The 14,436-nt window shown below is 46.5% G+C and overlaps 1 protein-coding gene and 3 non-coding genes across 5 annotated transcripts in view; all 4 read left to right on the forward strand.

Moving 5' to 3' along the window:
• The first annotated feature begins 11,215 nt into the window (after positions 1-11,215).
• On the forward strand, positions 11,216-11,281 carry LOC127204877 (small nucleolar RNA SNORD58). The gene has a single exon (XR_007832562.1). It is a non-coding gene; the product is annotated as a small nucleolar RNA SNORD58 (small nucleolar RNA).
• Positions 11,282-11,336: 55 nt separating this feature from the next.
• Positions 11,337-14,436, forward strand: part of Rpl17 (ribosomal protein L17) — a 390,846-nt gene continuing 387,746 nt past the window's right edge. The window contains exons 1-6 of one of the 2 annotated variants that reach the window (XM_051163673.1): positions 11,337-11,409; positions 11,546-11,586; positions 11,879-12,013; positions 12,245-12,343; positions 13,116-13,307; positions 13,782-13,863. In XM_051163673.1, coding sequence (XP_051019630.1) covers positions 11,370-11,409; positions 11,546-11,586; positions 11,879-12,013; positions 12,245-12,343; positions 13,116-13,307; positions 13,782-13,829 — 555 coding nt within the window. In that variant the 5' untranslated portion in view covers positions 11,337-11,369 and the 3' untranslated portion in view covers positions 13,830-13,863. Of the gene's footprint in view, positions 11,410-11,545; positions 11,587-11,878; positions 12,014-12,244; positions 12,344-13,115; positions 13,308-13,781; positions 13,959-14,436 lie in introns of those variants that run through there. The other variant, XM_051163672.1, reaches the window with a different exon arrangement.
• On the forward strand, positions 11,650-11,714 carry LOC127204875 (small nucleolar RNA SNORD58). The gene has a single exon (XR_007832560.1). It is a non-coding gene; the product is annotated as a small nucleolar RNA SNORD58 (small nucleolar RNA).
• LOC127204876 (small nucleolar RNA SNORD58) lies at positions 12,093-12,157 on the forward strand. Its single transcript, XR_007832561.1, has one exon. It is a non-coding gene; the product is annotated as a small nucleolar RNA SNORD58 (small nucleolar RNA).

Raw genomic sequence — 14,436 nt, forward strand, 5'->3', positions numbered from 1 at the left:
AGTGGCCCCTTTAAAATAAGTCTCCTGGGCCAGTGAGATGGGTCAGTGGGTGAGACTCTCACCTCGAAAGCCTGAAAACCCAAGGTCAATCAATGCCTGGGCACCACATAAAGGTGAAAGGAAAGAATTAACTCCACAGGGTTGTCTTCTCGCGCCCATATGTGCACTACGGCACACAGATGCTCAGACACATGCATATCGTATGTACATGCCACTGCTCATAATAATCACTTTCAATGTAGACGGGTGTGTTGGGGGTTGGTCCAGTGCTCTATGTATACACGTGGCCCCCGAGATGTGGTTGCAATCTGGACGACTGCATTGTCACATACTCTGATCTATGTTGTGTAAACTTTGTCCCCCAGAAAAAAAGCTGAGGCGGGTATGGTGGTGCACACCTTTAATCCCAGAGGCAGGAAGATCACTGTGAGTTCAAGGCTGGCCTGGTCTAAAAAGCGAGTCTAAGACAGTCAAGGCTACACAGAGAAACCCTGTCTCTAATAAATAACAACAACAACAATAATAAATAAATCTCTTTTCATGAATCCCAGCTGTAATTAAGTGGTCACTCCATAAAGGTAAACTGAACCCAGCTATGACAAAGGTATTGCCCTACTTACTGAAAAAATATTAACAGCTGAAGAAATCAAGGATGAGGAAAGGGAGAGAAGACTTAGAGATCAGAATAGGCTAGAGGCTGGGCTCCGAGGAGAGCGCTTGCTGTGCACTGGCATAGTTCAGAAGGCCTGGAGCAGACAGCTAGAAAGGTGTTGAAAAGAATTGCTGCTTTAACTCCTGTTGTGTCGTTTAATCCCTCAGTCACCCACAGGTTCAGTTTGTGTTGACTGAAAAGGCTTATTCAGCATGCCAGTGCCAGAGGCAGAGAGGGCTTTCCCAAGCCTCTTCATTAACTGGGTGACACCAGCAAGATTTTCTAGCAAAAAAGGCTCAGAGACTCAGGAGGAGGGTGAGCAAACCAGGCTGGCTGAAATAATAGAAGGAAAAAACGTGAGAGGGGAGCCCAGTCCTGTTCCCTTTGAGATGAATGCTGTTGTTTTCTTCACACCCCAGCTCTGCCTGGGAAGTGTAACCAAGAAAAAAAAAAAAAAAAAAAAAAAAAAAAAACACCCTAACCGACCATGAACTGAACCAGGGTTCAAAGCGTCAGCTTTGACTCTCAGGCCTTTGGCCCCTGTCGGAACTCAGCTCCAAGGCCAACCAGCAGGATAAAGAGACCTCTTCCTACTTCTGTCTGACTTCCTATCAGAAACTTCAAACTGAAGTGATGCCAGGTAGTGGTGGTGCACACCTTTAATGCCAGCACTCGGGAGGCAGAGGCTGGTGGATCTCCGTGAGTTCGAGGCCAGCCTGGTCTACAAAGCGAGTCCAGGACAGTCAAGGCTACACAGAGAAACCCTGTCTCAAAAAACAAAAAACAAACAAAACAAAACAAAACAAACAAACAACAAAAAAATCAAACTGAAGTGGCATAGTATTGCTGGCCAACCAGCCAAAGAAATTGAGCCTTGTCTTGTAAACAAAGTTATGCCTGTTGCCCCAGAACGTGGTTTGACATAATTTCAGCAACAGATAAAAGAATTACCAGTAAGACAAGGCGTTTGCTCTGAGGCGATAGATAGCGGGGTGAGGTGTCCACTCAGGTCATTTGTCTGAAGCTTCCAAATGAATGCCACTCAATGGCGTGGTGACCAGCTGGATACATTGTGACTGGAAGGGTTGCAACCCCAGTTGAAGGGAGCAGGAAAAAAATTGAGTGTGGCCTGCCAAAAGATACCAAGTGGGGAGCTCTGCTCTCCCTCTCTGATAAAACTGTGTCCCTTCAAGAGGGCGCCTGCATGTGGGAGCAACGGCTGCTGTCACTGAGACCTTTAACCTCAGTAGATGCTCAGTGGAGGAGAGCCAGCTCTGCTGGACTTCTCTGGAGAGGCTGTGGGGACCGTGATAGATTCTGTATTGGCTTTTCGTCTTAACTGTGGCAGTGTCACATGGAGCCATTGGGGCAGCAGCTGGAGGCAGCTGCTCATCACTTTGCAGTCCCAGTCAGAAAGTAGAGAGTGGTGAATGCCCCACCCAGTCCATGAAGTAGATGGTAGTACCCACATTTATGGTGAGTCTTCCTCCCACAATTAAACTAATCTAGCAAAACCACAGGCATTGCCCAGAGGTTTGTTTCCATGTGATTCTAAGTCCCACCAGGTTGACACAGTCAAGGCCAACCATCCCATAGGGTGATGGATGAGCCTTTGGTGAGTCACTCGGTCCTGGTCTTCACTTTCTTTCTTTTTTTTTTTTTTTAAAGATTTATTTATTATTATGTATACAGTGGTGAAGAGGGCACCAGATCACATTATAGATGGTTGTGAGCCACCATGTGGTTGCTGGGAATTGAACTCATGACCTCTGTAAGAACAGTCAGTGCTCTTAACTGCTGAGCCATCTCTCCAGCCCGGTCTTCATTTTCTTCAGGTAGACCATGAGGCTGGACTAGCCTACCACAGAGGTGTCGTGGCTGACAGTCTAGGATGCCCCTGTGATACCCACTGGCTAGCACTCGTTCTCACATAATCTCCTCTTGTTGAGTACTAGAATCTGAAGAAAACATCAGCATTCTTCTCCCTCTTCCCAAACACCAGATGTTCGAAGGACTTGCCCATGCACCAAGCAGTTCTCTGTGGATACCAGCGGAGCCTCCTCGAAGTCAACTCGGTTCTAACCCCACAGACCTGGCCTGGACTCTGATCCCTACTTCCAGCTCTTTCTCCCACAAGACCAACGCCTCCATCTCAGACAGCAACCACAAGCACTTAGGTTGTAAGCTCTACATCTGAGCCCCTGGCTATAAACCAGGGTTCTATGGTCCCCTCCTCAGATCCAACTATTTACTATGGCAGAGCCCCAAACTCAGGAAACTTTTCTTTTTCTCGTTTATTATGTTGGGAGGGGTGCTGTTTATATGTTTATGTATATGTGACAAGGTCTCAAGAGGGAGGAAGGAGGGAGGGCAGGGGGGCAGGAGGGCAGGAGGGAGGGAGGGAGGAAGAAGGGAGAGAAGAAAGAAGGAAGGGAGGGAGGGAGGGAGGGAGGGAGAAGGGAAGGAAGGAAAATCTCCCTTGGACACAAAAAGAAGGAAGCAAAATTTGTACCCTCTGTACAAAAGGCCTCAGTTATTAGGGAGGCCAAAAGGCATGGGATATTATTATCCAAGTAATTGTCTATATTTGGAGAGCCATTCTTTGCACAGAGAGCAATTGAGGAATAGTTCTTCATCTGTATAATAAGAGAGTTGGGCTAGAGGACCTCCTCAGAGCTCCCAGCCCTCTGGCGCCACTGGGTGTTTTAAGTGGCAGGTTTTCCTGGTGTGGGAATAGGGGTTCACTACTCTCCCAACCCCAATAGGCACAGTTCCTTAGGACTTTGGGTTCCCCTTCTCAGCCCCAGCTCCATTCACCATCTCACCATTGCAAAGCTGCAAAGCCCGCTTTCGAAGAAGCACCGAGTTCATCAGAACAAAGTCAGGTTTACCTGTCCAGGCAAACTTGCTGTTTCCTTTTCCACATAAATCAAAGTGAAGAATCCCTGATGCTGAGCTGGCGCCATCTAGTGGCCCAATTGCTGTTCAGCCACCTGTAATAGGAACTTGGTCAAAGCAGTTTCTAGGCTAACCTTTTAACAAAATCCAAGACAGAACTTCCCAGAATTCCTGTATCTCTTTCTTGGATTCTTCCTTATGTCTGAACAGACTCTGGGAGGAGATATAAAAATGATCTCAGAACTGGAGGCGGGGCTTTTGGAGACTTGGGATAGTTTGGCTGTTCATCACTGCACTTCAAGAGGCTCCTAAAGAGATCCGCTCGAGGGAAGGCTTTGGGGGCTCTGGGCTCCTGCTGAGGTTCCGGGTTCTGGTTACTCCAGGTTACAGCAGAAGAAATCTTGCTGATTATGCCAGGAGAATCATTCCTCGGAACTGATATCCTTACAGTTTTGTTATTCTTTAATCCACTTTTTCTATTGTTTCCGTTAGTTGGGTTATAAGGGACATATGCTCAGTTAATAAGGTCGTAATAAAATATATTGGTTAAGAAAACTGAACCTACAACAGGTCTATCCTGTCCTCTGTCCATGTTCTAGAATTACTTTCCTGCTACCCAAAATACCCATCGACACTCATCTGACACTGAAAGGGTTCATGCTGGAGACTGCTCTTCGATCTTTTATCAGCTCTGTGGTTTACAAGGTTCAGTAGCTTTTCTTTGTAATAAGAAAATTGGATTATAGAGATTATTTGGCATAACAGGTATAAAAAGCATCCAATAACTACAGTCGGGAAATCATTGCATTTTGTAAGAGGGAAGAAGAAAGGAAAATCAAAGAAATTCTAAGCATGGGACAGAAGGGTGAAGGGGGGAGTGGGCATGTAGCCAGGCACACATTCAACTATGTTGATCCCAGTCTTAGACTTATCTTGACAGGTTTAAAAGAGCATTTACCAAAGTGTATATGGGCTATGCTAACTCTTCAATAAATATTGATATGATGGGTTTAGTATATTTAAGAGTGGAATGGGCTGGGGACATGACTCATTAGGTAAAGTGCTTCCTGTGTAAGAATAAGGAGGCCCTGAGCTCAGCTCCTTAGCACCCATGTGAAAATCCACACAGGGCAGTGCATCCATAACCTCAGCACTAGAAAGCAGGCAGGTCGCTCCTAGGGCATTGTGGTGGTTTGGATAAGAACGGCCCCTGTAGGCTCATGCATACTCATCAGAGAATAGCTCGATTTAGGGTTAGGAGGTGCGGCCTTGTTGGAATAGTTGTGGTCTTTTTAGAGAAAGTGTGTCACTCGGGTGGGCTTTGAGGTTTCAGAAGCCCAAGCCAGACCCAGTGGCTCCCTCTCTTCCTGCTACCCCGATGTAGAACTATCAGTTGCCATGTCTGCCTGCACCTGCCATCTCCCTGCCATAAGGACAGTGGACTAAACCTCTGAAACTGTAAGCAAGCCCCAGTAAAATGCTTTATGTTATGAGTTGTCATGGTCATGGTGTCTCTTCACAGCTATAGAACACTGACTAAGACAGGCCTCAGTGGGCAGCCAGTCTAGGCAAAACAGCCACCCCAGGTTCAATGAGAGACTGTGCAAAAGACAATAAAGTAGGGGCCAGGCAAGGTGGCACACACCTTTAATCCCAGCACTCGGGAGGCAGAGGCAGGTGGATCTCTATGAGTTCGAGGCCAGCCTGGTCTACAAAGTGAGTCCAGGACAGCCAGGACTTCAAGAAAAACCCTGTCTTGGAGGGGAGGGAGACAGTAAAGTAGAGTGTGATATAGGAAACAGTCAGATCAACTTCTGGCCCCCACAGACTTACACATGCATGAATACTCATGCACATGAATACACATGCAGGCATCACACACACATACACAAAGAAAGAAAAGAAAGAAGGAAAGAAAGACAGACTAGTGGAGGAACACAATTCTAACCACCATCCTAGCTCTGGGAGGTCAGGGACAGACAGGGGAGGGGGGACGATAGACCCAGACACTCTTGTCCCTAGAAGCAAATGAAAAGACTCTGACCCCTGAGGAAAGGATTACAATCCACTTTATTGTCAGGGAGGAATTCCCTTTTCCTGCAGAGCAGAGCAAATCTCCACCAAGGGATTAAGTCTTTCCTCTTTACTCTCCTGGAGGCCAGGAGCCACAACAGCCTTAGATTTAGGAACACTATTCCAGAGGCAAAAGAGGTTAGTGGTCATGCTGCAAGGCTCATCCATGGAATATTCACTCTGAAAATCCCCAAAGACCTTCTCTTCTGAAAAGGTGGGCAGGCTAACCCATCCTGGTCAGCTGGGTTAACAAGGCAGCTGACCTTCCAAGGGGTCCATTATTGATGAAGATGAGTTGTTTGGATAGTCCTGCAGGGCCCACTTGACACCTGTCTTTGCAAGTCAGTGAGTAGAGCCAGTGGCTGCTGCAGGGAAAAGGCTAAGTGTATATTGTTTTCTGCTGCTCTGGGGAGATTGGTAGAGTAAAGGAAGCCCCAGTAGTCACTATTAAACCCTATAAAACACTATTAAATCACTTTTTCCTCGAGATAGGGTTTCTCTGTGTAGCCTTGGCTGTCTTGGCCTCACTTTGTAGACCAGGGTGGTCTCGAACTCACAGAGATCCAACTGCCTCTGCCTCCCAAGTGCGGGGATTAAAGGCGTGCACCACCACACCCAGTTTAAATCACTCTTAAGGAAAGCCAAAGGAAGATGTGTGTTTGAAAAGCCTAAGGGCGTTTGCACACAGTTCATTACCACTTTCTGTGACCTTGCCATCTCTCGTTGCCTGCGTTCTCCATGCACCCTCAACACTGAGAAGAAGTTCTCCTTTTCAGGACCATCTTGAGGACAGCAGGCAGTAGTGGTCACAGAACTGGAGATGGTGGAAATGGACTCTGGGAACAGAGACCACGTGAGATGATTAACAGGTGGGCAGCCTGAGAAGGCAAGGGAGGGAACAAAGCCTGCAGCAGTGATACAGTGCCACCAGCAACTTAGGGCAGTCAGGAAAGGATGGGTGCACAGCAAGGACATGGGAAGAGCTCGGGCTTCAAAGGCACAATGATCTTTGGGGGATGCTGGCTGTGTTTCCCATTCTCACCTTGCGGGAATCCAAGGTCTTGTTTTCCGCTCTCTAGAGTTTTCTGATGATCAGCTACATATGCAGGGCATGGTGGCACGCCCCTGTAATCCCAGAACTAGGAAGGCTGAGAAGGATTGTCACTTTGAGGTCAGTCTGAGCTTCATAGTAAGACCTCAAACCAAACCCAGAAAACCAAGGAAATTAATTTGATCAAACTTTGGTTATGTGTAAAAAGCTGAGTGGCAGAGGTTATAGGTGAATGGCGGAGCTGTACAGAGGGATGGAATCACACCACACAACAGATCCACTTAAGAGGTTTAATAGGGAGATACGGGAGCCGTCTCTGGAGACATATGGGGGAGGGGGAGGGGGGAGGAGAGAGAGAGAGAGCCAGGTGGAGGATCTGTTTTTTTTATATGGCCCTAGGCAGGGCCATGCCCCCATGTCAGGTAAACAGTGACATCACAGGTAGGCAGACTGTCACAGAATCCTAACAGTATGTATCTCCAGGAATTTGGAGACTGCAATAGGATGTTGAAGACACAGTGAAGATGCAACGGGCTGAAGTATGGAGATTGTATATGCCAAGTGCTCCACTCTCTTCCACAAATGAGCAAGGGATGAGGGCAAAGGGAGCAACACAGAGTATGAGAGAAGCCATCGTGGAACATACAGAGATCTATCTCTCAAATGCAACATTAGGCTCTTGCCTTGATTCTGATTTGAACAAACTGTAGAGACGTTTTGGGGAGCAGGGGGAAAACCCTGCTTTCAAACTAAGATATGAGCATTATTGAGGCACTGCTGTTGACATGATAGTTTGATGTATATTGATGGAATCATGGTTACATTCAAAATAGAAGACGAAAACAGAGGATGCTGGGAGAAGACTATCTGGAGGAAAAAGAAATCTTACTTCATTAGAGACACACATTGAAGTGTTTCCAAATCAAGGGATCTGAGAGCCAGGTGTGATGGCACGAGCCTTTAATCCCAGCACTGGGGAGGCCGACTAGGTTATCCCTGCCTGTTCTGAATTCACTTTGTAGACCAGGCTGGCCTTGAACTCACAGTGATCTGCCTGCCTCTGCCTCTGCCTCCTAAGTACTTGCGTTAAAGGTGTGTGCTTTATTTATTTATTTATTTATTTATTTATTTATTTATTTATTTATTTTTATGATGTATACAATGTACTGCCTGCATGCCAGAAGAGAGCACCAGAACTCATCATAGATGGTTGTGAGCCACCATGTGGTTGCTGGGAATTGAACTCAGGACCTTTGGAAGAACAGACAGTGCTCTTAAACCCTGAGCTATCTCTTCAGACCAGTTTTCGGACAATTGTCAGAATAACTTGATCGTTATTTTTTAAACAATACATGGGAAAGTTTAATCATAAATTTCCCTGGGTTAAAGCTAATGTGTTTACAAGATTGTCATAGCAACATAACTTGAGCTAAATATTTTTTTTTGTTTGTTTGTTTTTGTTTTTCGAGACAGAGTTTCTCTGTGTAGCCTTGGCCATCCTGGACTCACTTTGTAGACCAGGCTGGCCTCGAACTCACAGCAATCCGCCTGCCTCTGCCTCCCGAGTGCTGGGATTAAAGGCATGCGCCACCACGCCCAGCTGAGCTAAATATTCTTTAAAGAAAAAATTTGACCTACTTCCAGTCTCACACCAACCTGTATGCTATCCAAGCCTAGGGTTCCTCTATTGTAACATATCTGTAAAGCATGTGTTCCAATCCACCTTCTAGTGCTCTAAAAGCAGACTCTAGAAACTTTTCTACGGGTAACAGTGTCCAGCCAGGTACTGTTATGTCAAGGTCTTACCTTTCACGTAGCATCTGCTTGGGTGCTCACAGTCAGAGCAAACAGCTCTCTCATTGTCCCAAGCCTTTGGCCAGATGTCCTCTTTCAGCATTCTCTGTGGGAAAAAGTTTTCCCTGTATGATTTTCCTTAGGGCTGAGAAATAAACAGAAAAAATAGTTTCAGGAGAAATTGCAGATTTGTAAACAACATTACACCTGAACCATACATAATACTTAAGGGCAGTGGTGATCAGCTGGAGATCTTTGGAACTTTGTTAAGCCAAGCCTCAACAGCTGTTCTGGATGCCTAGAGATCATGCTGGACAGTCGGAGGTCTCTGGAGCTTTGTCAAGCAAAGCCTCTACGACTTGTCCTCATGTCTACGACACGGGAGTTGGGGTGAGTGTATCATTCCTTCCTTGCCTAGAGCTCTTCAACAGTCCTCTGGAACTTTTCCCCCCAGTGGTGGGGGTAAAACCCAGGTCTTGATAGAGTTTAGGCAAATAATCTATTTAAGCATGAGTTATATGTTTACCCAAGAGATCCCCAGGAAAAATACTGAGTCTGATATCTAGGTGAATCTAGCTCAAGAAAAGAATTTGTTTAGGGAGTTTACAGCCTGTAGTAAAAGCCTGTGGAGAAAGGGAAACTCTAGGGGAAAACCCCGTACTATCCAGTGTTTGGTACTGAGGGTAGAGAGCAGGGGAAGACCTTTCAGTCACTTGGAGTTTGAGTTGCCTGGAAGTGGTGGCACAGAAGATCTAAACCCAAGCTGTCACAGAACCAGAGAAGTGACCTTGGGCCAGGAAGAAAGGGAAAAAAAATGCCAACAGGTTTTCTGTAACCAACAAAGATCTGGAATTGGCACTGAGGAACAGAAATCATTTGAACCAGACTCTTCAGTTAGCCTCATCTTCACAATTAACATACAAGTGACTGACTCAGACACACACACACACACACACACACACACACACACACACACACACACACACACTCCTTAGCCTCCCAAGGCACATCAGGTCATTTTGTGGAGGCAGGGTCTCATGTAGTGTTGGCTGGCCTCGAATTCTTTTTAATTTATTTTTTAAAAATTAGATTTATAAGTCCAGGATAGTCAAGACGACACAGAGAAACCCTGTCTCGAAAAAAAAAAAAACCAAAACCAACCAACCAAACAAAAAACAACAACAAAAACCAAACAAACAAAAAACAACACACACACACACACACACAGAGAGAGAGAGAGAGAGAGAGAGAGAGAGAGAGAGAGAGAGAGAGAGAGAGAGAGAGAGAGAGGAAACAAAAAACAAAACCCCAAAATTAGTTTTATTTATTTTTCCGTGTATGAGTGTTTTGCCTGCAAGTACGCATGGGTATGCCTGGTGCCTACAGAGTTCAGAGGAAGGCACCTAATTCCCTGGAACTGGAGATACACAAGTGAGCTACCATGCAGGTACTGGGAACCGAACTCTGGTCCCATTTAAGAGTAACAAATACAGCCTGGCGGTGGTGGCGCACGCCTTTAAACACAGCACTGGGGAGGCAGAGGCAGGTGGATATCTGTGAGTTGGAGGACAGCCAAGGCTACACAGAGAAACCCTGTCTCAAAAAACCAAAACAAACACACAACAACAAAAAAAAAAGAGTAACAAATATTATTAACTGCTCAGTCATCTGTCTGGCCCTGGTCTCTATTCTGCAGCCTCCACTTAGCAAAATACTAGAATTATGAGGGAGCTAGGCTCAAACTTTGTGAGGTCCACTCCCTCTACCTCCGGAGTGCTGGAAGTAAAGGCTAGCACACCCATACCTGGCTCGGGCCTTTCATCTTAACTGTCCATTTACAAACCGCTTTTAAAGGGTACATGTTGACAATTTTCAAATCTATCAACTACGATGGATAAACTTCTCGTTCATTTCTAATAACTCCTGTCCTGTGCTTCAAGACCGCTTTAATTTCATTATACTTAAAACCCATATATTTCTATTATGAAATTTTAAAAAGGGAATTTTGAGACAGTCGGTAAAGAATGCATTTGTCTGACATTCTGAAAACATCCCACACTCCCTTCTTTCTCGGCCCTCCCTCTCGTCGGATCTCGGGCTTCCGGCGAGAAGTCTCGCGAGAGTTCGAGGTCTCATGAATTCTCCCAGCAGCCCTCACGCTTCCTCTTCCTGTAAGCGGCCAGAGGTGAGTGTTACTCGGCGTCGGGCTCTCGGGGGGCAAATCCTCCGTCATCGCCGCCATCGTGGCTTTCGGGGGGCGTCTGGCGTCGCGGGCCCCGGCATCTGAGCCCCGAGGGCCATGGGTCGTCGCCATAGGCGGCCGCGCTCTGTGCGGAGGGGCGCGCGGAGGCGGCCGGGGACGGGGCGGGGTGGCGCGGGGTGGGAGTGCTGAGAGCGGCGCCCGGTGCAGGCTTCGTTCACTGAGCTCAGTGCGGCTCGGGACGTGGGTAAGTGGGACGGGCAGGGGCAGGGGCTGGGTTCCGCCACGCTAGTGCTAAAGCCGGCCATGCTGGTGCAGAGGCGCGGGGTTCGGGGAGAGCAGCCGGCTTCCCGGGGGGAAGGCGCTGGCCAAGTGGCCCTGCTTTAAAACAAGGGCTAGGTAGTCATTAAAACACGCCGTGGTGGTGGTGGTGGTGTGCGTCTTTAGTTCCAGCACCGGGGAGGCTGAGGCAGCAGCGTCCACACAGAAACCCTGTGTCGAGGGGGGGAGGAAAAGGAAAAGTCTGATGAGCCAGGAAAAAAGATGGCTGCGATGATGTCATTTCTTAGGACACCTTTGGATTAATCGTGAAAGTAACTATTCTCTGAGCAGCTGCTGGTAATACTTGTGGTTTAAACTCCGTGCCTGCTAGCTGCCTGTTGACGTTACTAGCTGTTAATGTTCACAGGGGACCTGCGAAGATGGTTCGCTACTCACTTGACCCGGAAAACCCTACAAAATGTAAGCGACCACGTTGTGTTGACTTGTGGGTTTGGTTGATTTGGGGTTTTTTTTATTTGTTGGTTTTGGTTTGGTCTAGGGGGTAGACACAATACAACAAAAATGAGTATTTTTCCTTTTGCGTTTCTTTAAACAGCATGCAAATCAAGAGGTTCAAATCTTCGTGTTCACTTTAAGGTAAGGGAATCATGGTCGTGTTAAAGAATTGTAGTTTGCTCCTTGCATGTCTTAGAAAGGTAGCTGCAGTGATGACTCACTTAGGACACCTTTGGATTTACCGTGAAAAGAAATACATTCTGAGCAGCCACCTTGTAGAAGTTTGTCGTCTGGGGTGTGAATGCTTGAGTAAGCCTTGGCAATATGGTGGGGCAAGGATATAATCTAATTACAAGATGATTGAGCTTGGGCACTTTACTGTGGATTTATTTCTTTTCCAACGCTTAACCCAAACTGTCTGGCTTGTATTTAGAACACCCGGGAAACTGCCCAGGCCATCAAGGGTATGCATATCCGAAAAGCCACCAAGTATCTGAAAGATGTCACTTTAAAGAAGCAGTGTGTGCCATTCCGGCGGTATAATGGTGGAGTCGGGAGGTGCGCCCAGGTAAGGAATCTTAAGTCCTGCTGCAGATTGTAAGAAAGCGGGGCAGTTGGGGCTGAAGTCTACTTTACAGTCAGTCTGGTTGCTGTGATGACAATCTTAGGACACCTTTGGATTAACCGTGAAATGAAACACACTCTGAGCAGCCATGGTGCTGGCCATACTTTAGCTGGGTCTGACTGATTTATTTAGCTGATTTATTAAGGATAACAAAACTGTTTCTCCCTTTTTCAGGCCAAACAGTGGGGCTGGACTCAGGGTCGGTGGCCAAAAAAGAGTGCTGAATTTTTGCTGCACATGCTGAAAAATGCGGAAAGTAATGCTGAGCTTAAGGTACCCAGGCCATTGCCATCCCATTTGTGCATCTTGATGTTCCTACTCGGATATGTATCCACGAGTGTCTTGTCATGTACTGGGCGTGAAATGTGCCTTTTTCCTTTCCGTGCTCCAGAGACATGGGGTTCTTTTGTGTTTAAGGGCAGTCTGGCCCACATAGTGTTAAAAGGCCAAAATAACACTTGACTCCCATGACTAGCACTACAGAATCTTGCCTAAAGATGTTCAGAAGCGTGGTGTGCTGTGTCCTAAGGTTTCCTCTATCCCTGTACTTAGAATAAACCTTTTCCTTGGCCTGGGAGTTTAGACTATTGATGAGTGCAGACAAGGTGTGGCGCCCCAAGAGAACGTTGTCTTTTACCTTGTGCCAGTTAGGGTGCTGTGGAATAGTTTGTTGTAGTGAAGAGGTATGTTGAGTTTTAGGGTGTCTGGGGTGGACAACAGTGTCTAGGGGCAGGGAGAATCAACTCGCTCCATTTGGGAATAACCTATCTCTTGCAATGACATTATACCTTTCAAAATAACCTGTGGTAAGAGGGCTGCAGGAGACTGGGCGGCCACACCTTGCCTGTAACAACCTTAAGGGTTACAGACAACATGTGCTTTATACACTAAGATAAGGTTATCCGAATTACTACCTAAAACACCAAGTATGACATTGCACTCAGGTGATGGAAAAAGGAGCACCCGCCTTAGTAGAGGTTGGCTTGGGTTGCTGAAGCTTATCGTAAACCATGCTTGTCTGATTTCTCCCTTCTCCCCATTCCAGGGTTTAGATGTAGATTCCCTGGTCATTGAACACATCCAGGTGAATAAGGCACCTAAGATGCGCCGACGAACTTACAGAGCCCATGGCCGGATTAACCCATACATGAGCTCCCCCTGCCACATTGAGATGATCCTCACTGAAAAGGAGCAGATTGTTCCAAAGCCCGAGGAGGAGGTGGCACAGAAGAAGAAGGTGAGCTGCTCGGTTTTGCTGGTGTGTACTACTAGGGAGATTAGCTGTGTGGTGTGTAACAAACATGTGGAGACTGTTCGACAACCCCTTCACCCACTAAAGGGTAGTTTCTATGGCAGGTACCTGTGGCCCTACTAGCTTAGTCATTGCATTTGGTTTAGTAGGACACTTTCTTTTTGTTTAGTTTTCTGGTCATCTGTTGCCCTCCCCCCCCCCCCCCATGGGCTCACTTTGTAGACCAGGCTGGCCTCAAACTCAGATCCACCTGCCTCTGCCTCTCAAGTGCTGGGATTAAAGGTGTGTGCGACCACCACCGGGCCTCTTTTTTTATACTTATTAGTTTGGCACCTGATGTTGCCGTTTGCCCTTGATGCTCTGTAGTCTTCACTAGTTGAGCTATCCCTGCCTTCCTTGACTTGAGTGGATTTCTTCTATACAAGAAACTGAAATGGTCCCTTTCTTTTGTCTTCTCAGATATCCCAGAAGAAACTGAAGAAACAAAAACTGATGGCACGGGAATAAATTCTGCATAAAATAAATGCAGATAAAAGTAAAGGTCTTCCGGTGGTCTTTATTTACAAGCAGATTGTCTCAGAGATTACATGTTAGATAAATAAACCCTGTTGGGAGAGATGTGTTGTAACATGGTGAAGAGGTTTTTATTAAGCAGTGGAACAGATGGACAAACATTTGACTAAGACGTGAAAGTGACTGTATACCACTATTGAATAAGCACTTACTGGGGAACTTTAGGTAGAAGACTATAGATAGGTATACGGTCTATTCATCTAGGAACTATTGGGTAGATAAACCTGTCTTAGAGGGAAAAGGAATTCTTTGCAATTGATCCTAATAATTTAAGTTTGTGAGTGCCCCTGCACTTACAAATCTTACTGATTTTGGGGGAAGGGACCCACACATGCAAGAGTTCTATCACCCTGAACTTGGAGCTTAGCTTTTTTTTTTTTTAAGGCTGGGGAGAAGGGTTAGTTTACAACTGCATGCATGCTGTTCAACAGTGTGCCTCTTAAACTCCAGGGACTCTGATACCCCTGCATTGGCCTATCACATAGCTAGGGCTTGATTGAACTGTTAGGAATGCATAGGTATTCAAGTTATGTGTTCACTA

This window comes from Acomys russatus, chromosome 20 (genome assembly GCF_903995435.1).
Source record: "Acomys russatus chromosome 20, mAcoRus1.1, whole genome shotgun sequence".
NCBI lineage: Eukaryota > Metazoa > Chordata > Mammalia > Rodentia > Muridae > Acomys > Acomys russatus.